This window comes from Chelonia mydas, chromosome 1 (assembly GCF_015237465.2).
Source record: "Chelonia mydas isolate rCheMyd1 chromosome 1, rCheMyd1.pri.v2, whole genome shotgun sequence".
Taxonomy (NCBI): domain Eukaryota; kingdom Metazoa; phylum Chordata; order Testudines; family Cheloniidae; genus Chelonia; species Chelonia mydas.
This window is the reverse complement of record NC_057849.1, coordinates 105,587,381-105,608,615: the sequence shown is the minus strand read 5'-3', so window position 1 is coordinate 105,608,615 and position 21,235 is coordinate 105,587,381. Positions and strand designations below refer to the sequence as shown.

The 21,235-nt window shown below is 38.0% G+C and overlaps 1 protein-coding gene across 4 annotated transcripts in view; it reads right to left on the bottom strand.

Annotated features, from left to right (window-relative positions):
* MYO16 (myosin XVI) overlaps positions 1 to 21,235 on the bottom strand; it is a 579,449-nt gene that overhangs the window by 65,047 nt on the left and 493,167 nt on the right. For all 4 annotated transcript variants that reach the window (XM_037896729.2, XM_037896722.2, XM_043535412.1 and 1 more), the window contains exons 28-29: positions 18,109 to 18,211; positions 5,134 to 5,230 (exon numbers count right to left, since the gene is read on the bottom strand). In XM_037896729.2, coding sequence (XP_037752657.1) covers positions 5,134 to 5,230; positions 18,109 to 18,211 — 200 coding nt within the window. The remainder of the gene's footprint in view (positions 1 to 5,133; positions 5,231 to 18,108; positions 18,212 to 21,235) is intronic.

The window sequence follows — 21,235 nt, the reverse complement described above, 5'->3', positions numbered from 1 at the left end:
GGGAAACAATGTTGGCACCTGTCTGATTGTAAAAGAGATAATAGCCTTTTCTTACATTCATTCAATGTTTCTCTCCTTACTATGTACAAAAATTAAACTCTTAGTCTCCCAACCTATGACAAGAGATTAATAAAAACTGTCTAAGGGGATAGAGTCTCTGGGCTCCATGTATTATAAAGAATGTATATTTACATTCTTTGTAATGTAACAGTATCATCCTTTGAATACTAGAGTTTTTCATATGGACACCTGGATACAATTGTTATTTTAGATATATGTTGTTCCAAGAGAGGTGGGTGGATGGAGTTATTGGCCTACCTATGGGGGCAGTAATAATCGAGTATGTGCTGTGGCTTAGTAGGAAGAGTGAGTGAACTGTATTGTACTTTACTTGTAATTTTAAATAATCAACAGAATACTCAGAGTTTGTGGGTGGATATTTTATTCTAAATCAAATTGTGTATATATACACACACAGTACAAGGAACAGATAGCGTAGTGTGCATAAAGGTCTATTTGCATGAGTTTGGGATGATCACATTACACATGAGTGATGAAGCCATAGGCGAGTTATACACGTCATTTAAAATTATGTTACTAAAATATTCATACTACACCACCATCATGTATATTCTACACACATGTCACACTTTACAAGAAACAATTTCACAAATGTTTTAGAGAATTTTAAAAAGTGCTTGGACTATTTCATAAGTCCTTCCGCCTGCAATATCATGTGCATTAGTTCCCCTTAGTAAAAATGTAAAGGATTCAGGGAGAAAAAATAAAATAAAATACATATATTTAAATATAATACACCCCTACAATCACCAAATAAAGTTTTTCTTTACATTCATGAAAATGTCACAAATTAAAATCACATGTATCATCTTTTTCCAGGGTTAGAAGTGCAGTGTGTCCCACTGGGAAGCTGTTTTAGGATTATTTAACTGATGCGAGAAATATTTAGGTGATTTTATTACTTTGACTTTCATCTAGTAAGAACACATATCCACATTGAGTCAAATCTCACTCATCTCCTTCACGCAGTTAGTCCCATTACAGCCACCGGAAATATTCCTGTGAGTAAGGTGAGCAAAATTTGACCACAGCCTTTATTCAGTCTTGAGGTCAAGAGAAAAAAACACCAAAACAATGAAAAATATGATATTAAAGTTTTAAGGTAAAGACATGCCAAAAATCTAAAAAGCATAAGGCTTTTTTTTTTAATTGCACAATTGAATATTTAGCTCTTAGGAATGCTGTAGTATAAAATGAAATAGAAAACAGTCATGCTAAACTAATCTACAGGAAAAATGTGTTCCAGGGATGTAAAATGTTACTGAATAAAATAAAGAGGATAAAGCTGAGAGCAACATAAGATATTTGCTATCACCTTCCTTGTCCTTGTTTATATATTTATAATTAGATTTTCTTAGGGATGCTCAGTGTTTAATTGCTTGAAATGCAGGAAAGGTTAATGTGAATATACCAATATTCTCTGTGTCCAAAATTCACTGGGGTTTGGATTGACCCAGTCTTATCTATTTCAAGCATGTTTATAATGGAGGAATTTGAGGGTTTACATTTCCATTATTGTAGCCAACCATGTCTCAATCTCTCTAGCCACATTTTATAATAAAAGTTGACTTCTTTAACATCAGAAATATTAATGAACTAACCTTATTTAGTTCAAAAGGAAATTAATAGTGCATTTTTCTTTTGACAATTTTATGAGAGGCTTCATATTTGACACACACATTACTGAATCTGAACTCATAAAATGCTGGTGTTGAGGAGGTAATGAATACATGCACAGAACATAATCTAGGAGAGTTCACTGCTCTCAAATACACAATATTGAAAGAGCTTAATGATATAGAATTGTTCCTTCACCTGCTGTACTTTCTGAAACATATTTTCAGAGCAAATGGGATATTTGCTAAACATTTAAGCAGAAAATCCTAAATCGCCTTGAAGAAAACACCATATTTCTAAAGCTCTGAAACCTTTTTAACTTTGTTTTAGATATTTTTGTTTTATTTTTTTAAAGATAAATAAAGCAAAAGTGAACCAATGGCAGAGGATAAGAAATATATTTGTGCTGGATAAATCTCCATTATGATTGTTAGCAGGACTGACAGAGGATGGGAAACTGAAATTGATATGCTGGTCATAATATTTTTGATGAAATACGCTGTTTCATTGAGGCAGAGATGTATCGGTTTTGACTAAGTTCATTGAGAAGACAGAGAGAAAGACTATCTCCACCCACACCGCCTTCCACAAACTTTCTGAATTGAACAGTTCTGGTTTCAATCCAAAAACGGACATTTCAACAAAATTCTGTCTTCATTAAAATGTTTGAGAGTTTTTGTTTTCATTCCAATGCAGAACGAAAACAAATTTTGAAACCTCCAATTGGAAGCAAAATACAAGCGTCATCTTTTGGCAGGCTCTACTGTTCATAATGTAGTCCTTACTGCATTGCTTTCCTCATTTATGTTGGCCACCTAAAATATTTGAGGTCCTGAATCTCCAAGGCCAGAGGTGTACCTGATTCTTGAGGGTTCCCTTTGGTACAAAGATTGATGTGTGGAAATTGTGGCAGGTTGTGGATTTGGCTTCCATACACAGATACATTAATTCATACTTTGGCTGGATCATGATGGAAAAACTAAAGGATAATTAGCTTTTCCCTCAGTCCTCCAATCAGTTTTGTAGTTGATTCAGAATGATCAGAACTGCTCCTGGATAGCTGCCGTACTTGGACACTGAAGTACAAGTATACTGTGATAATCTGAAGTACTTGAGCTCACAACTTCTGGTTTATCTGGGATGGATCTGGTGGCAATTTTCAGGGAGGGATACTTGGCTCTTTAAGTTGTTTACCTCCTTTCTCCACTACAGTCTGGGCTTGATGACCTATCAACACATGATGAAAGACTTACCTGTTTTCTCAGGCCTTTGTTGAAGGCAGGGTGGAAAATTACTGAGGGGATGACTGGAAAGGTTTGGATGGATGATGTATGGGGTTGATAAGATTTTTGTATGAGGGCTGTTTTTCTTTTGGAGAACTCTGAGGTGCTCTGTTATAATATTTTATGAAAATGATATACATTTTATACTGTGCTTTGAATCTGAGATAGGCACAATGACTACATTTGAATAAATAAATGTAAAACTTCACTTTACCCATTTCAAGACTAGATTACCTATTAGAGATTGTCCAGATCTACAGATTTGAGTCTATTCTGGACAATCTAATGTCATGACTGGTATTTGATGCCATTGCATTATGCCCTTAATCAACATGTCATAAAGAAAAAGACATGTCTTTAGCTTCAAAAGATCTCTGGCTTGAAGTACAACAAGACTGATGTCCATCAGCCTAAGAGTACCCTACCCCTTGTGTTGCTGTCAGGAGACTCGGTGGGATCCATTTATTCTGGGGGTAGAAGGGCCTATGTAAGGTCATGTTGAGTCATACTGCCTCTTGGGGAGGAGCAGAAGGCATTCCAAACCTCTCAAAGCTCCTGGGCTTGCAGTTGTTACATAATTGCAACTACACCTATTTGTGGAGTACAGCTTACTTTGCAGGCCGATGTACGGGTGGGGGAAGTCTGCCTGGGCCTTACTCAAGCCATCTGTGGGACAGGAATGTTCCTTATTCCATCAGCTTCCTCAGACTTCTCCACACCTGTGTAAAGACAGGCAAAATCTGCCCCATAATAGGTGAGAGCTTTTTAAATTCTGTTCCTGAGAAAGTGAATTTTTAAATGGAAGTCAAATCTGGAGGCTGGAAACAAGAAGCCAAGAAACTGAATTTTGTGGGGAGCTAAGGAAGCATTCATCCTCCTTATTTAGGATTAAACTTTGCAGATGTCTTGTAAACCTCGGTATTATGGCAGCTAAGGAAGGTCTAGTTTGTGGTGAAGTGGAATAATAATGGTCATTGAGTTTAAACTAGATGCAATAAGGTGAAGATTTTCAACTTTTCTTGGTAGTCAGCATGAGAGAGAAAGCTGAATGAACCAGTTTTGCTTTTCTAATGCAGATAAATGTGTGGAGGCAATCGGGCTAATTGCATTTAAAGTTAGACATGTGCTTCAATACCTTGTTGAATGGGGGCCTGTGTAAACTAACATCCTGCAAAACCGGAAACATTATTAATTCCTATTATTATTTCCACCCAGATGACTTTGTTCCCCTTGTTTCAAGTGTTCTCTCTCTTTCCCCTGCTTTTTCTCTACAACCCCCATTTAGTGAAGAACAGATCGTTAAAGTGACAGGTTTTTTTAAAAATAAATAAATATCCAGGACATTTTTTAGCCAACTACGTGACAACTGTAAAATCAAGACATACTTCTGTCTACTGAGTCAGCTTTTTTTAAAAAAGTGTTAATGTGAATTGTTGATGCTACAAGCCAACTAAATACATAATGTATAGTGTGAAGGAAGCTGCTTTATACAAAGCAATATTTGCATTTGAAATAGTTATTTGAGATTCTGATTGGAAATAGAACAGAAACTACAGGAAATCAGGAGACAGTGGATAGTATCTCCTTCAAAAAGTGTGCCAAAAATGTCAAAATGACCTTAGTAAAGACACCAACATAAAAGTCAAAGAGAAAAACAACAAGCCAAAAGAAAATATGCAAGATACAGCAAATGAGAACAAAATAAAGACAACCAACACCCTAAATTAGTAGCATTAGAAGTAGCTGTTTTATGGATGAAAGATATATGTAAATATTAAAAAAGTTTGCATCTTCTATTTGTTATAGTGGGGAATTAAGAGTGATATTAAAAACTCTTAAATCCTAGAAAAATTGTCTGTTCTTTAAAAAACAAGAAGCACTGATAAAAAAGAACTGATAAAGGAGCATTTAGTTTTAATTGCAGCCAACAACTAGAACTCAAACTGGGTTTGTCAGTCAAAAGGTGCACTTGTTAACAATGTTAGTGTGGACTTCTAAAAAATCTGTAGTCGGTTAGTTGGAGGTGGAATTGTTTGGAAATCTGTCAAATGCAATAACTAATCAAGGAAGAGAAAACTCCCATATCACAAAATGCTCTTGCACTCAATGTACAAAAATTATAGTTCAGAAATATTTGTTCTGTAATTGTTACCTTTTTGACAAGTTATAATTTTCCTCTGCAGTTGAAGGCACAAATCATTGAGATGGTCAGCTTGCCAGTACTTTAGAAATACTTTTTGGACTCCTATCTAAAATACAAACAGCAGAGAAACCTTTACCATCAAGAAAAAAAAGGGCAAGATGATAATAGATAAATAATGATCACACATAAAGCATCTAGCAAATGGTTGAGATGAGATCAGAAACGTAAAATACGTCACAATACCTGTAACTGGTGCTTTTCCCTGCCATTTATAAGACCACAAGGAAACACCTTGCTTTTGAAACTTTCCGAACATGCACAGACAATACAAAAAATCCTTAGCAGTTCTTTTTATGTACCTCTTTCAAAGATATTTCTTTCTAGCAGCCTTAAAAAATCTGCGTCTTTACAAACAGTGATTACTGAGAAAACGGGAGTAATGATTAAGTAAGAGTTGCCTCATATGCTATTTTCTTCTCAGGACTTTTGTGGAAGAAGCATTTCTTTGCTACTTAGAATTTTAAAGAAGACACAAGCACTCAGTGAGCTATGCTTAGCGATGAAGAATATAGCTCCTTTTGCTGCTGGGATTGCTATTCAACCTGTATGGTTAATAGGTGTATTGATTAATTTGTACAAGTCTGGCAATAATTGCACAAATTATTCCAAATTTTACTTGCTTGTAGCCTACAGGCCTGTTACACCAGTGCAGCCCCATTGAAAATATTTTCTGTGGGGATGCCTTTGTGTGACTGACAGCAGAATTTGAAAAAACAACCCTTGTACAAATGGACAAAAAAGCTCAAATCATCATAAGCTGACAAAACACAGAAGATATTGCAACTTATCTTGTGCTTTCTTCAGAATACCCCATATACGCAGCCAAGGTTACAGAATTAGCATACCACTCTACTGCTGTTTGATTTCAACAAAATCTACAGTCAGTTAATAAAAGCATGTGCAAAACTCTGATTAAATAATTTAAACAATGATTTGGTGCTGGACATGCCTAAAACCAAAGTAAAGAAATGTCAGTATGCAATGATGAAACAAACCAACAGTTTCAAATCTCCCATGTAATCCAGTATGATATTTCCTGTAAAAATTCCTAAATATCTGGAAGAATATGACATTCACAAAACCAAATTTACAGTTGTGGTGGCTTCATTAACTTACACTATGTTGCTTGCTTTGGTTTATGTGTGTGTTGTGGGAAGGGGAGGTCCAAAATTGTCCAGATTTACTGTTCATGCTGTAGATACCGTCTAGCTATTCATTTGTTTTGTTTCATTATATTTGTTGCATTCCCAGAAAGTTTCAGAGGATGGTTGCTCAATGTTTATTACTGCACAGTGTGCTGTCTTTCATTTTTGAAATTGCTCACAATTTTTGGCAGGAAACTGGTGTGACACTTTATACAATATCTACTCACTGTAGTATAAACCTGAGACACAGGTATTAGCAAGGAAATGTGCACACTTTCTTCAACTAACTGTTTTCTATCTGACCACCACTCACAGATATATGTCACTGATAATAATGAACTATGCTAAACTATTAAATATAAATCAAGTCTAGAAACTTAAAACCAAATTCAGAAATGGTTTAGGCCATTCTTCCATTCCTGTGACTTCATGGAGATTGGTGTTTCAGACCAAATGTTCAAAGTGGCCTTCAGTAATTTAGCTCCCTAATTTTGCAGATGAAAATGATAGGTGAGTTATCTAAATTCTGATTTGAGCATATAAATGTTAGTCTTCTATCTAATTTCACCAGTGATGGATAGACATTGTAAAAGCAAAGACTCTTTTCTAAAATTTCTATCTATTTCATTCTCATGCACAATCATCATAGTAAATTAAGCCTTTTGCGGGAGATGGGAACTACATTTCACCAAACCTGCTTTAGTAAGAAACCTACAGAGAATCTTAGGCCTTGTCTACAGGGGAAAATTCTTCAGCATAGCTATTCTGGAATAATTATTCCACTATAGTTATTTTGGAATAATTGTCCCATGTGGATACTCTACTGCAGAATACAAGTGATTTTATTCTGGAATAGATACTCCTTTCACAAAGCGGAATAAAATTACTTTTCATTTGCAATAGAATTTGCAGACTCATTTCTCCCTGCCTTTTACTATACAAGTATACTTGCTTATACAAGCAAGACTGCCCTTTCCTTGAGCCACAGAAATCCAACCACCACTTCCTTACTCAGCCAAAATGATCTTACCATGGTCTCTAGTGACCTCTTTATACTGCAGTCCGTGAGGCCATTCCTCTATGGGGCTATCCTTGATTTATCAGCTGACTTCGCACAGTTGATCTCTCCCTCTTCCCCAAACTTTCATCATTCTATACCTGCCCGGTTCTCTTAATTCTCTGATTTGCACCTTTCGTGTCTCTTTTGGTTTCTCCATTACTCCTTGGCCAGTCTCTACTGCCTTTCCTCAGGGCTCTGTCCTCAGGTCCCCTCTTCTTTTTTTCTCTACTATTTTCTGGATAACCTCAAATGTTATCATGGCTTCAACTATCATCTCTATGCCACTCATGCCCACATATCTCTCTCCACAAGCCATCTCTCTTCTCCCACCACATCAAGTTTGTCACTAAGTTCTATGGGTTGTCACTAAGTTCTTCATCATCAACTTCTCAAACTCCACCCGACCAAGTCCCACCGCCCCAAACCCCTGTTCTTTTCTTCTCTATCCCTATGGGCAACACATTTACCATGCTGTTCTCATTTCTTGCCTTGATTACTGCAACCTCCTTCTCTCTGGTCTCCCTGCTTCTCACTACTTGACTCCATTCATCCAAAATCCTTCTGTTAGTATTATTATCATTATTTATTATTTGTATTAGAGTTTCTCAGAGGCCCCAGTGTTGGGCATGATGACACCCCTTAAAATCACTTTTTCCTTCTACTCTGATTATGTTACTTCCTCTTTTTACCTTCTTTCTAAGGTTTCCACTAGCCTTCTGTATCAAACTGAAGCTTTTCATTCTCAGTTTCAAGTCTCTGCACAGTTGTGTGCCTGCTCTGATTTCTGCATATTACCCCCATAGCTCCACACAACTCTTCTTCCTAACCACCCTCTAAGCACCTTTCTTTCACTCTTTTCATGCCTGTTTCCATGCTGCTATAAAGTCCTCAGGGCAGGGATGATCTATTTTAAATTACCATGACATGTACAGGATCCTAACTACCAAAATATTTAAAATAATAATGCAAAAATATAGACCCTTTCCTGTGTTTATCATTTTCACTTCAGAGGATATATTTTTGTTGAAAAGACGAGTATTACCAACAACTAATGCTAAATGATTTACTCTCTTTTTCTACAAGCAAATATCTGACTGAATGAGCGGACTAACGCTTCCTCAAATTTGTACATCACTTGTATTTATTCAACACATTTTTGTTTTTGCAATTTTTCTTTTAGCCTTTGGATTGAACATGAAAAATTCACTTTGAGAATTTAAAACTCTTTATATATGAAATTTGTTGGTTAGTTGCACTTAGTCTCATAAGAAACACAGTGTAACAGAGCATTGCCAGCAGATCGAGGGACGTGATCATTTCCCTCTATTCAGCATTGGTGAGGCCTCATCTGGAGTACTGTGTCCAGTTTTGGGCCCCACACTACAACAAGGATGTGGAAAATTGGAAAGAATCCAGAGGAGGGCAACAAAAATGATTAGGGGGCTGGAGCACATGACTTATGAGGAGAGGCTGAGGGGACTGGGATTATTTAGTCTGCAGAAGAGAAGAATGAGGGGGGATTTGATAGCTGCTTTCAACTACCTGAAAGGGGGTTCCAAAGAGGAAGGATCTAGACTGTTCTCAGTGGTACCAGATGATGAAACAAGGAGTAATAGTCTCCAGTTGCACTGGGAGAGGTTTAGGTTGGATATTAGGAAAAACTTTTTCTCTAGAAGGGTGATGAAGCACTGGAATGGGTTACCTAGGGAGGTCAGGCTTGACAAAGCCCTGGCTGGGATGATTTAGTTGGGGATTGGTCCTGCTTTGAGCAGGGGGTTGGACTAGATGACCTCCTGAGGTCCCTTCCAACCGTGATATTCTATGATTCGATGATATGCCCTGACTGGATGAGTTTATAATTAGATGGGAAGCTCAAAGAAGCTTATGGAGCTTTATAAGTGAACCCAAAAAGGACACAATCATGACTGAAGCAAATTCATTTTTAAATTTGCGTAAACACTATTTACAATTTTTTGCAACATGTGACAGCTCTACTGACAGTACACCTTTAAACAACATCTATTGTTGGCATGAAACATGAGATTACTTTAGTTTTAATTGAGCTTTGTATAGATCTACCTTTGAAATGAATCTTCTGAAGTTAATCTAGAACATCTATACTCACTCCACAATGTACAATGTTGATGCTCTGTGAGAGGGAGAATAATGAAAATGTTTGGATTTCATACATCAGTTATGTGTCTCATATAAAACCAGTTTTGAAACTACAGCCTGTCTTCATTTTGGTCTGCTCTCTAATCACATAAAGTTTCTTGCTTGTCAAGGGGGACAAAAAGGTTAAAATGTTCTCCAAGACACTCACTTCTGAATACTTTCAGGACTACAAAGTGCTCTCATCTGAGATTGAAATTTTAATGACATTCAGACTCTTATAAATGTAAACCATCTGTGAATTATAGTCATAGTTATTTTAATTAGAAAATCATTAGGGTTTTAATGTTATTTTTCAAAATGATACATTTTTAAAGATTAAGTAAAATTGTCATTGATGACTACCAAAGCTTCAATTACTGCTATTTTTTTTTTTAAAGAAAAGGTGTAGGATGCAGCAGTACAGACATTCAAAATTACGGCATGGTCGCTGAGATGGAGTGTAGGTGGTATAAAGGCAGTATTAGTTCATACTTAAGAGGTGTCAAGGGAATCTGTGAAGCTATTCTTTAGTTTAAAAAAGGCAATTTGTGGGAGTGCTGTGTGTTTCTGGCAGTACTTTCAAAATAGCTACCCAGAAAAGACAGACAGTTATAATATAAAGATATTTTACACAACACACATTTTCGCAGTACATTAATGAAATGTGAAAAAAAAAACTAAAGCTATTGTAAAATTTGTCTTTTTGTGGTATTAATGTCTGTAAAACCATTATAATGACATACACAGTTACAGGACACAAATATAAGAACTGAACCATTATTTGTAAAAGCACTAACTTTCTGCTTTATTTATGAGCTTTTTCTTACACATTTTTAAGGCCTTGTTCCATTGAGTCTGGCATACTAATGACCTCTGATTCTGGCATGAACCTAATAAGATGTCAGTTCTGCAAATGCTTATGTATGCACTTAGCTTAAGGCACACGAATAGGCCCATATTCACATGAATAACAATAAGCATGTGTAAGTGTCTCAAGAATTGGGGCTTTAGAGTGTCCTCTCCTTGCTGCACTTCCGTTTCCTCTGGCCATGTAAGGCGAAAGGTCCTGAACCAGGAAATGTCTGGGGTTTGTTGGTAAGCGGCAGCTGCACGGTGTGCCAGAAGATACACAGAAGCTGGAGGCAGAGAGGGACCCTTAGGAACTGAATGCAGAACAGGTTTTCACTGCCAGATATTACAGCTGGGCGCAGGTCTCTATGGGACTTGTGGGGAGCTACCTGAGCTTGGCCTGAAAAACTACAAGATCCTATTTGCTAGAATAGAGACTGAATTGGAGAGGGCACTCCAGGCTTCAGGCCTGAAGAGTCCTGACTCTTGATTGGACTGCCCATGGACCTAAACAAGAACCACTGTTGCTTACTTTAAATTCTAACAGTTTAAGCCACTGTTCCAAGGGTATCTGCAACCTTTCCATTTCCTGCCAGCCTTAGTAAAGTACCCTTTCACTTAGCCTTGTGTCTGAGGGTTATTGGGTCACACCAGGGCTAGATCCTAAAAGGCTTAGCTGCTGAAGCACCTACTGTGTCTACCTCTGAACCTGGTGTGCTACTGACACCTTGAGGGTTTGGTCTACTTCAGCACTGAGCAGCCCCAATAATTACAAGTGCTTCAAAACAGACCGACAGTTGTTACCTGAAAATGCTAGAAATATGCAGAGGGACCAAAAAGAAAAAATATGTATGTGTGTTGAGACAGACATACAGACAATGAGAGACAGCAACAGTTGGGAGCTGAAAGCCTGGAAGACAAAGCCAGATAAATAAAATAGCAACTACATAGGTATGTGCTGAATGGGAGGAAAGAGATAAAGAGGGAATGAGAAGAAAGTAGAGGAGAAAGGAGGCTAAAAGAGGAGGATTGCAAAAGCTTGGCTGTGGAGGAAAGGGTCAGGGGACATGTAATCAGAGAAAACAACTTCTGAAGCAAAGAGTTAGGCCTGGACAAAGATATGGGCTGAGATTTAGACACAAGTGCAATATAAAACAAATAAAGAGCTTTCAAGTCTTTAGGTCTTAACCAGATATATAAGGAAGAGACGAAAAAAGAAGAAAGGAACAGAACAGAAACACATTCAAGAAGCAAAAAGTTAAAAATAGGAACCTCAGTAGATAGAGCATAAGAGCACATGTGCACACCTAGATCAAAATGAAAGACCCATCCCTTAAAGATCTCTCAGTCCAAGGAGGCTGTGACTAACATTTTTGTTTGTGTCCATTTATGTCACACAATGCAAATACTTTTTTAGTTGGCAAAATAAGGGTCCAATTTACTCCTTGGGTTCCTCCAGCAGAATCTTGCTGTGAGAAGTCCATCTGGAGGATGGGATGCAGTAATGCTTGCCATGCTTGCTCTTCCAGGATTCCTGGAGCAGGTTGGCTCAGGCCAGGCAGTCAGTAGGGCTGGCCAGGCATAAATAAATGGAAAAAAGGGTAACTAAAAGGAAAAGTCACAAGAATAAAATGCCTCAAACTGCATTGAAATTATTTAAAAACACCATAATAGAGACTCAAAATAAATGTATACCCTAATTTTTTTTTAAAAAAAAGCCACTAAACAGCAGAGTAAAGGAGGTGGGTAGCAGCAAAAAACCATCCTTTAAAAATTGGAGGTAAAATCCAACTGAGGAAAATAGAAAGGAACATACACTCTGTAAGTCAAGTGTAAAGGTATAAGGCAGGCCAAGAAAGAATTTGAAGAACAACCAGCTAAAGACACAAAAACTAAGCAACAATTTTTAAAGTACATCAGAAGCAGGAAGCCTGCCAAACAATCAGTGGGGCCACTGGACGTCTGAGCTCTAAAGGAGCACTTAAGGCAGACAAGAGCATTGCAAAGAAGCTAAATGCATTCTTTGCATCAGCCTTTGCTGCACAGGGAGGGAGACTCCCACACCTCAACCATTCTTTTTAGGTCACAAATCTGACGAAATGTCCCAGACTGAGGTCAATAGCAGAGGTTTTGGAACAAATTGATAAATTAAATAGTAATAAGTCACCAGGACCAGGTGGTGTTAAGGTTGTTGTGATGAAACATGCATTTCTTTGTACCTGATAAGAGTCATGGACCAAATCCTGCATTATTTTAAATTCCTCTTTTGCCACTCTGCTGGTGCAAAGTGGACTTCAAGCAATCCTAAACAGGCAGTGGGGGATTCCACTTGCATAAGGATTTAATTTTTTTAAAAAGGCTGAGAACCATAACATTTATAGGTCTTCCAAACTGGAGAGGGTGGTATGTTCAGGAACACTGTGGGTTTCTGCTATACCCCCAATAATTTCTATGAGTAAACCTCCAGCAGCACTGAACTCCTGGCAACATGCTGAGGCAATTGTTCAGTACCTGACTCTGAAGGAAGAGAATCAACCATACTGAACTACCAGTACCATTTCCTGCACGACCTAACATTCCTCTGAATTCTCCCACCCGAGTACCAATCCTGTTCAATTCTCCTCAGTTTATGAGATCTAAATGGTATAAGTGTTTAAGGCCGTCGGAAAGAAAGAATCGCTGAGGGCTCTGGAGAAGGTCAGCTAGAAGTTACACCAAGGGTTAAAGTATTAAGCTAAAACAATGCTCCCAAAAAGCAAAAAATTTATGATTTCTGTTTCTTACCCAAAATAGTATTTCTAATATTCAAAGGTAGAAAGTTCATCTTACCCTGCTAGACTAACCTTTGATAACTACACCGTGCAGTTTTAAATCATAAAACACTTTTTTGGGAATAAAAATGAAAAGTTAGGATGGAGTTTGCAAAGATGCAAACAAGATCTGTATAAAATGACAGAAAAAGGATTAACTGCAGGCTACTGATGTCGGCCAATCAAAATTTAAAGTTGAGAGTTTTGACTAGAAAACTCAATAAGCTATTATGTTAACTCCACCTTTATTGAATTTATATTTGCAAGTTCAACTGTGTGGGGAATGATAATCCAAATAAATGAAAGTTTCCTTCTGTCATTATGTAGTAGAAGATTGTTTGTGCCATATATTTGTCTCAAATATTGCTAACAATCTCAAGCTGTGCATTGTGGGAGTAATGTGTTTTGCTTAGTAAATATTGTGAAATATTTTTTAAAAATTGATTTTTTAAAAAAAATGAAAATGATAAGAGAATGTGAGGGTTAGAAATCTTTATTAGTGGAATGTGACTAAGGGCTGAAGACCAATTGGTTGTGCCCCACTAAAGTGGATAGTCTGATGGCCCCGGAGTACTTTTATTGAATTTGTCCCTGAATTTACTGGGTCTGATTCTTCTCCCACTAAAGTCAATGGCAAAACTTCCATAGAATCATAGAAATGTAGGACTGGAAGGGAGCTCGTGGGGTCATTTAGTTTAACCCCCTGATCTGAGGCAAGACCGAGTGAATTTAGACCATCCCTGACAGGATGTTTGTCCAACATGTTCTTAAAAACCTCCAGTGATGGGGATTACATAACCTTTGTTGGACTTCACTGAGAGTTGGACTGGGACCATCATTTGAAATCTCAAAGAAGTAGGAATAGTGTATATTGGTTTAGAGATTTTTTTAGGGCTGTCAATTAATTGCAGTTAACTCACATGATTAACTCAAAAAATTAATCACAATTAAAAAAATTAATTGCGATTAATCGCAGTTTTAATCACACTGTTAAACAATAGAATACCAATTGAAATTTATTAAATATTTTGGATGTTTTTCTACATTTTCATATATATTGTATTCTGTGTTGTAATTGAAAAGTGTATATTTTTTATTAAAAATGTTTGCACTGTAAAAATGATAAACAAAATAAACAGTATTTTTCAATTCGCCTCATACAAGTACTGTAGTGCTATCGCGTTATCGTGAAAGAGCAACTTACAAATGTAGATTTTTTTATTACATAACTGCATTCGAAAACAAAACTATGTAAAACTTCAGAGCCTACAAGTCCACTCCTACTTCTTGTTCAGCCAATCACTATGACAAACAAGATTGTTTACATTTGCAGGAGATAATGCTGTCCTCTTCTTATTTAAAATGTCACTAGAAAGTGAGAACAGGCATTTACATGGCACTTTTGTAGCCAGCATTGCAAGGTATTTAGTGCCAGATAGGCTAAACATTCGTATGTCTTTTCATGCTTTGGCCACCATTCCACAGGACATGCTTCCATACTGATGACTCTCATTAAAAAAATAATGCGTTAATTACATTTGTGACTGAACTCTTTGTAGGAGAATTGTATGTCCCCTGCTCTGTTTTACCCGCATTCTGCCAAATATTTCATGTTATAGAAGTCTCGGATGATGACCCAGCACATGTTCATTTTAAGAACACTTTCACTGCAGATTTGACAAAACACAAAGAAGGTACCAATGTGAGATTTCTAAAGATAGCTACAGCACTCGACCCAAGGTTTAAGAATCTGAAGTGCCTTCCAAAATCTGAGAGGGATGAGGTGTGGAGCATGCTTTCAGAAGTCTTAAAAGAGCAACACTCCAATGCAGAAACTACAGAACGCAAACTACCATTAAAGAAAATCAACCTTCTGCTGGTGGCATCTGACTCAGATAATGAAAATGAACATGTGTTGGTCTGCACTGCTTTTGATTGTTATCGAGCAGAACCCATCATCAGCATGGACGCATGTCCCCTGGAATGGTGGTTGAAGAATGAAGGGACATATGAATTTTTAGCGCATCTGGCACGTAAATATCTTGCGAAGCCAGCTACAACAGTGCCATACAAATTCCTGTTCTCACTTTCAGGAGACATTGTAAACAAGACGCAGGCAGCATTATCTCCTGCAAATGTTTGAGTGATTGGCTGAACAAGATGTAGGACTGAGTGGACTTGCAGGCTCTAATATTTTACATTGTTTTATTTTTGAATGCAGTTTTTTTGTCCATAATTCTACATTTGTAAGTTCAACTTTCACAATAAAGAGATTGCAGTACAGTACTTGTATTAGGTGAATTGAAAAATACTATTTCTTTTGTTTTTTTACAGTGCAAATACTTGTAATCAAAAATAAATATAAAGTGAGCACTGTACACTTTGTATCCTGTGTTGTAATTGAAATCAATATATTTGAAAATGTAGAAAACATCCAAAAATACGTAAATAAATAGTATTCTATTATTGTTTAACAGTGTGATTAATCGCGACTAATTTTTTTAATCGCTTGACAGCTCTAATTTTTTTTACTTGATATATCAGTGTGCTAACAATGTTTCCTTTGCAGTAGGCAGCTACAGCTTGTTGTATGGCTGCACACTGCTCAAGTATGTAGTTAAATTGAAAAGAAAGCCCTATCAAGGCAACCGCACAGAAAAAATGATGTGAAAATGTCTTTTGTTAATAAGACTGCACTTTTACAACTCACATTTCAGCAGTTAAGCTAAGTACAGCAGTAGAAGTGCTTTGTATTGTATGCCAGCTTTAATAAATCAGCTCCTTTTTGTCCTAGTATAATCATCTCCAGCTCAACTTACCCAAATAACAAGCAACCTTTCATAAAACTATCAACATTTTTCTAACAAATACTTTCCTTTCAACATGGAGGCTGCTGAATCAAGCATACTCAAATTGGGTGGCATGGCGCATTCTAGCAATAAGGTTAAACAATTTTTCACCCTTCTGCTCTGAAAAAAGTAGTCCAGAGTGTGCTTATTCTTCCTCTACCACTGAATTTATAGGCAACCCTTTTTCTTGAGGTCTCACATAAAGTGGGGGTTATTTCAGATTTCCATCACTTTCTTCTACTTTTTCATAGTTCATTTGGATTATACATTTATCAATCAATCTGCTAGTGCTCTTCAGGGAATAACAGGCAAGAATGCCGGGGAGGACTTTGCTTTGACTTATTCATGAACTCCTACATCAAATAAATTTTCTATTCCAACACTGATTCATTTGAAGTAATCACTGCTGGCAATAGGACAGACTAAATTGGTTATACATGCACCCCCTACCTCTGGTGTGATTTTTTAGTGATGCAGTACAAGATGACTCCTTTTCTCAAGGCTTTGTTCATGGCATCATTCTGTATTATTAATTCTTCATTTTCTTTTCTTTCTGCTTCCCCCCCTTGCCTTTTAAAGATTCCTCTACTGTTGTAGCACAGAGGAGGACATCCATGACAACTGCTGATTGTATAAGCTTCCTCTTTTAGACTGTTATTTAAAGTTCAACTTTCATGATTAGTCAAACAAGTCAAAAAATGAAAAGAGGGATTATGTGGCACACATTACTCACTGATGCTGGAGATGTGGATTCTTGCTTTTATGTCACCTACTGTGCTGGTTAACTCTTGTACTTACTGGGCCTTCACCTACAGCAAACTCACATTTTAACCTTATACTCTGGTTATTTCTCCCCTTCAGTCATGGACACCTCTCTGTCCACTCCCCATAGCTCACCACTGTTTGGGGTATGTGCATGGAGGGAAGGTCGTTTATTTGCCTCAGCGCATCTTCCTTCCCAGTGCTTCTAAGCCACTGAGTCATTACTTCTCTTTAAATTCACCTTACAAATCTTCTTATCCCTGCATCTTATTGTCTGCATTTCTCAAGTGTTTTGTGATTCTCTGGTTTGAAGGACATTGCATTGTATACTGTTGTATTTTTGCACAATTCACTTTTCAGCATGTTACATTACCTTACAGCTGGGACATCAACAACGTTTTAGAGATCATAAGTTTCCCTCCCTTTTACAGCAGAGATCCTGTTTAATAATTCCCTTTTCGCATTCCTATCTTTCAGGTTTGTTTTCAAATGCCAGGATCATTGTTCTTGAATTGCAGGCATTTACTGCTGGCCACTGCTTTTTAAATTCTCTTGTTATAGCACTATTTCTGACTCCCGTGGAGTTCAACTCCACAGACACCATGCAGTGCACTTTCTGACTGGACTACAATATATAATTACAATTCCTCAGCATTTTTCCACCTTGACACTTGAAGCTCCAAATGAAGTTGTGAAGGTTAGTGGCACACTCAGCTAACATACACATTAGAGGGTCCTTTAATAGAGATCCCTAACGTAAGGGTGCAGGGCATAACCCAGAAAGGCACTTACGATATTCAGGCTGAAGCTGAGTTAAGAAATCGGTCTGGGGAAAGTGAAACTATTGAAATGTCTTTGGTCTTTCTTATATAGGAGATCAGATCATATAACCTTCTTGCCTTATAACCTGTGAATCTAGCCCAGATACTGTGCTCTGGTGGCAGCCATGCACAGACACTGGATGGGAGAATGTGGACATTTTTATGTAATTGGAAAAGCTTTAAGCAATGAAGACTAATTTACAAAGTATGTACACTTAATTGAGCACCCTCACTCCCAACAAGAGTGCTTACTGATTTTTCTACACATATCAATGATCACAGCTAATGATGTTCCACTAAACTCAGTAAATCAGACTATTTAATTCCAAAGAATACGTGTAATGTCTTACCCACAGCAAAACATCAAAAGAATATATTTTTGCAAAGAATCTGGTGACTCCCACAATTGAAATTACTCCTCTTGCTTTTTTAAAGACCTAAACTGATATTTTAGTTATTTTATAAGTCACAAACCTGCCACCCTTGTAATTTACACTGTTGAAGAACAAGACGACATTTCTCCTTGGCAGATAACTTCTTTTTCTCTCCCAGTGCTGTATCAGACAAGTTCTTATACCTGCAAAAATCAGCAAAGGGATAGTTGCACAAGCAGGTAGTTCACAGGTGTATCCTAAAGTTACAGAGACTTGTAAATGTTGTCTATTGCAATTGTCAGTTGCTATCTCAGTTTCCACAGTTTAGTGTTCTAAGCACTGAAATTGCAGCCAGCATTCCTGAGTTCAAATGCTAGAATAGAAAATGTCTCTACAGCCAAATCCATTTACTAGATCTGCAGAAATGTCTATGTACACAAGTTTTAAACTGCTAGATGCATCCCCTTATAAACTCCCAATAATGAGGTGACATTAAAAGTAGCATTTACTTCTTGCATGTTCTCTTGGAGTTTCATCTAAAACTTACTGCAGTGGAAAAACTCTGATTAACTTCAGTGTGCTTTGGATCAGGTCCTGGGAGGGGAAAATATTATTCCAGCAAATCTCACATTAAAAGATGGATATGTAGTAAGAATTCATTTGGAAGTGACATGGTTAAAAAGTGGCTGAGTTTTCTACCAATCTCAAATTAGTACATTTTTTTCAACAATTTGAGGTTTTGAAAAAAAATGACAGAGTCAGAGACTCAAGGAACTCAATCTGTTTAGTTCATCAAAAAAATTGTCTGTACCTATTGTCAAATGATTCCCAGTCTATGAAGTTTTTATTTAGAGATAAGCAAACTGAATTAGCTTGAATTTACATGTGGTATAGTACCTTGTTAAGCACATGTTAAAAAAACACTTCTGTGTCAAAATGTAAAAGGACAATACATATCATTAATATATCAGATGGCTCCCATTGTGAATGCAGTGTAGTTGTAGCCATGCCAATCCCAGGATATTAGAGGGAGACAAGATGGGTGAGGTAATATCTTTTATTGGATCAAATTTTGTTGGTAAGAAAGCCTGTCTCTCTCACCAACAGAAGCTGGTTCAATAAAAGATATTACCTCCCCGACCTTGTCTCTCCTATTGTGAGCTTCAGGTCACATTATTGTCTAATATAGTGTTTCCCAAACTTGGGAAGCCGCTTGTTCAGGGAAAGTCCCTGGCGGGCCGGGCCGGTTTGTTTACCTGCCGCGTCCGCAGGTTTGGCCGATCGCGGCTCCTAGTGGCCGCGGTTCGCCGCTGCAGGCCAATGGGGGCTGCAGGAAACGGTGGCCGGTACGTCCCTCGGCCCGCACCACTTCCCACAGCCCCCATTGGCCTGCAGCAGCGAACCACGGCCAGTGGGAGCCGCGATCGGCCAAACCTGCGGACGCTGCAGGTAAACAAACTGGCCTGGCCCACCAGGGGCTTTCCCTGAACAAGCGGCGTCCCAAGTTTGGGAAACCCTGGTCTTGGTATCCTCTAAAGGCAAGTGTTTTTATTTCCTCATGGACAGCAGAAAACCATGTTTTTCTTTGTCACACTCATTATAGAATAGCAGATAATACTGCACAAATATTGAATTGATGGCACAGGTTTATATATGGACGCAATTCAATTTACTTGGAAACATCAAGACCTATCCAGACTTTGCCTCTGTGGAAATGTAACCTGGGAAGCCTCTGAAGTCACAGAGGTTATTCCCTGTACACAGGAAGGTCTTCCTTCATAACTGCAGCCTGAGTCCAGCCTTATGCAGACACACAAACCTTACCCAACTGATTAATATACCATACAGCCATCAGGCTTGGGAGAATGACGTTGAGGGACCTCATGAGCATGCTCAGTGCTCCTCTGACATCCTAACTTGGGGTGGGGGTGGAAGGATATTCAGCCAGCCAAGGGAAAAAAAAACTTTTAAAAGGGCTGGGTGGCATATCTTTGATGGCTCCAGAACAAAGCTATCAACCAGACAAATTTAAGGGATCCACTGGATCAAAACCTCCCACCACTGTAAGGGTAATTAGGAGGTAAGAGTCCTCTTCAGCTTGGAGGCACCCTTCCTGATACAGTGCCTGAGGAAACAGGTTAGACAGTTGGTAGCAGAGTCACTCTCTTTATCTCCAACTCCCTCTCCCCCACCTCCCACTTGGCCCCATAGATGAATCTGGATGGGAGAACACCCCATTTCCCTAAATATATGTTTGTTTTGTCAGTGGGGTTAGCTCTGCGTTCCCTGAGTGCACAGCTCCAGAATTCTCAAACGCAAAAAATGAGCAATGTGTTTTGTTCCTTGCGAAGCCAGCTGACCAATCTGGACCAGAGATCAGCCACCATACATGGCACTCTGGGGTTATTGCAACTCCTCTCAGTCCCTGTAGTCCTCATAGCTCTTCTTTGCAAGCGGTGGGTTTGTTTGTTTGTTTGTTTGTTTGTTTTGGAGGCTTGACACTGTTATAGCAGTTTCAGGAAGCTTGTAAATATGGGAAACTCATTCCACTAAGCTCTTCACAGATAAACACATCATCCTATCATTTTCTCCTTCACTTCCCTCTAAGTGCACAATTGACAAGATCCAAAATGATGATGTTCTTGGGATGGAATATTCTTCTGGGTGTATGTTACAGCACAGTAACCTAAAGTAGTATTCCCAAAAGCAACTCACTATTCTATTTACATAGAGCTTGCACACAGACTGTGTCTGTAATTGTAGCTCTATACACACATAGTAAGTCTTCACTCATTAGAAAACACATCACAGACTTGCTTTCAATGGCACCACTTACGGAATAAGGTACTAGTCAACAGGAGCAAGAGTGGCAGAATCTGGCCCTTCCACTGCAACAGAAAGAACGCACAAAATGGAGCACACGGGGCACAAAAATGAGGAAGCCCAGCTGAAGAGCTTAAACACACTGATTAGACTTGCTTGAGCTATGTCCGCGAACATTTAAAAGTCTTCTACAAAAGGATAATTCTTTGTGCCACTTTCCCCCCCCCACTTCCTTCTCTTTTATAGCTAAGAAAAGTGGAACTGAAGTGATGAAGTTGTCAGTTTTCTCTGTTATATTCACACATATTAATACAATCCAAAGGTTTCAATTATAAAAAACTTGCTTCAAAGCAACTCTCTAGATCATTTCCTTATGGGGATTTAAATAAGGAAACTCCAGCATG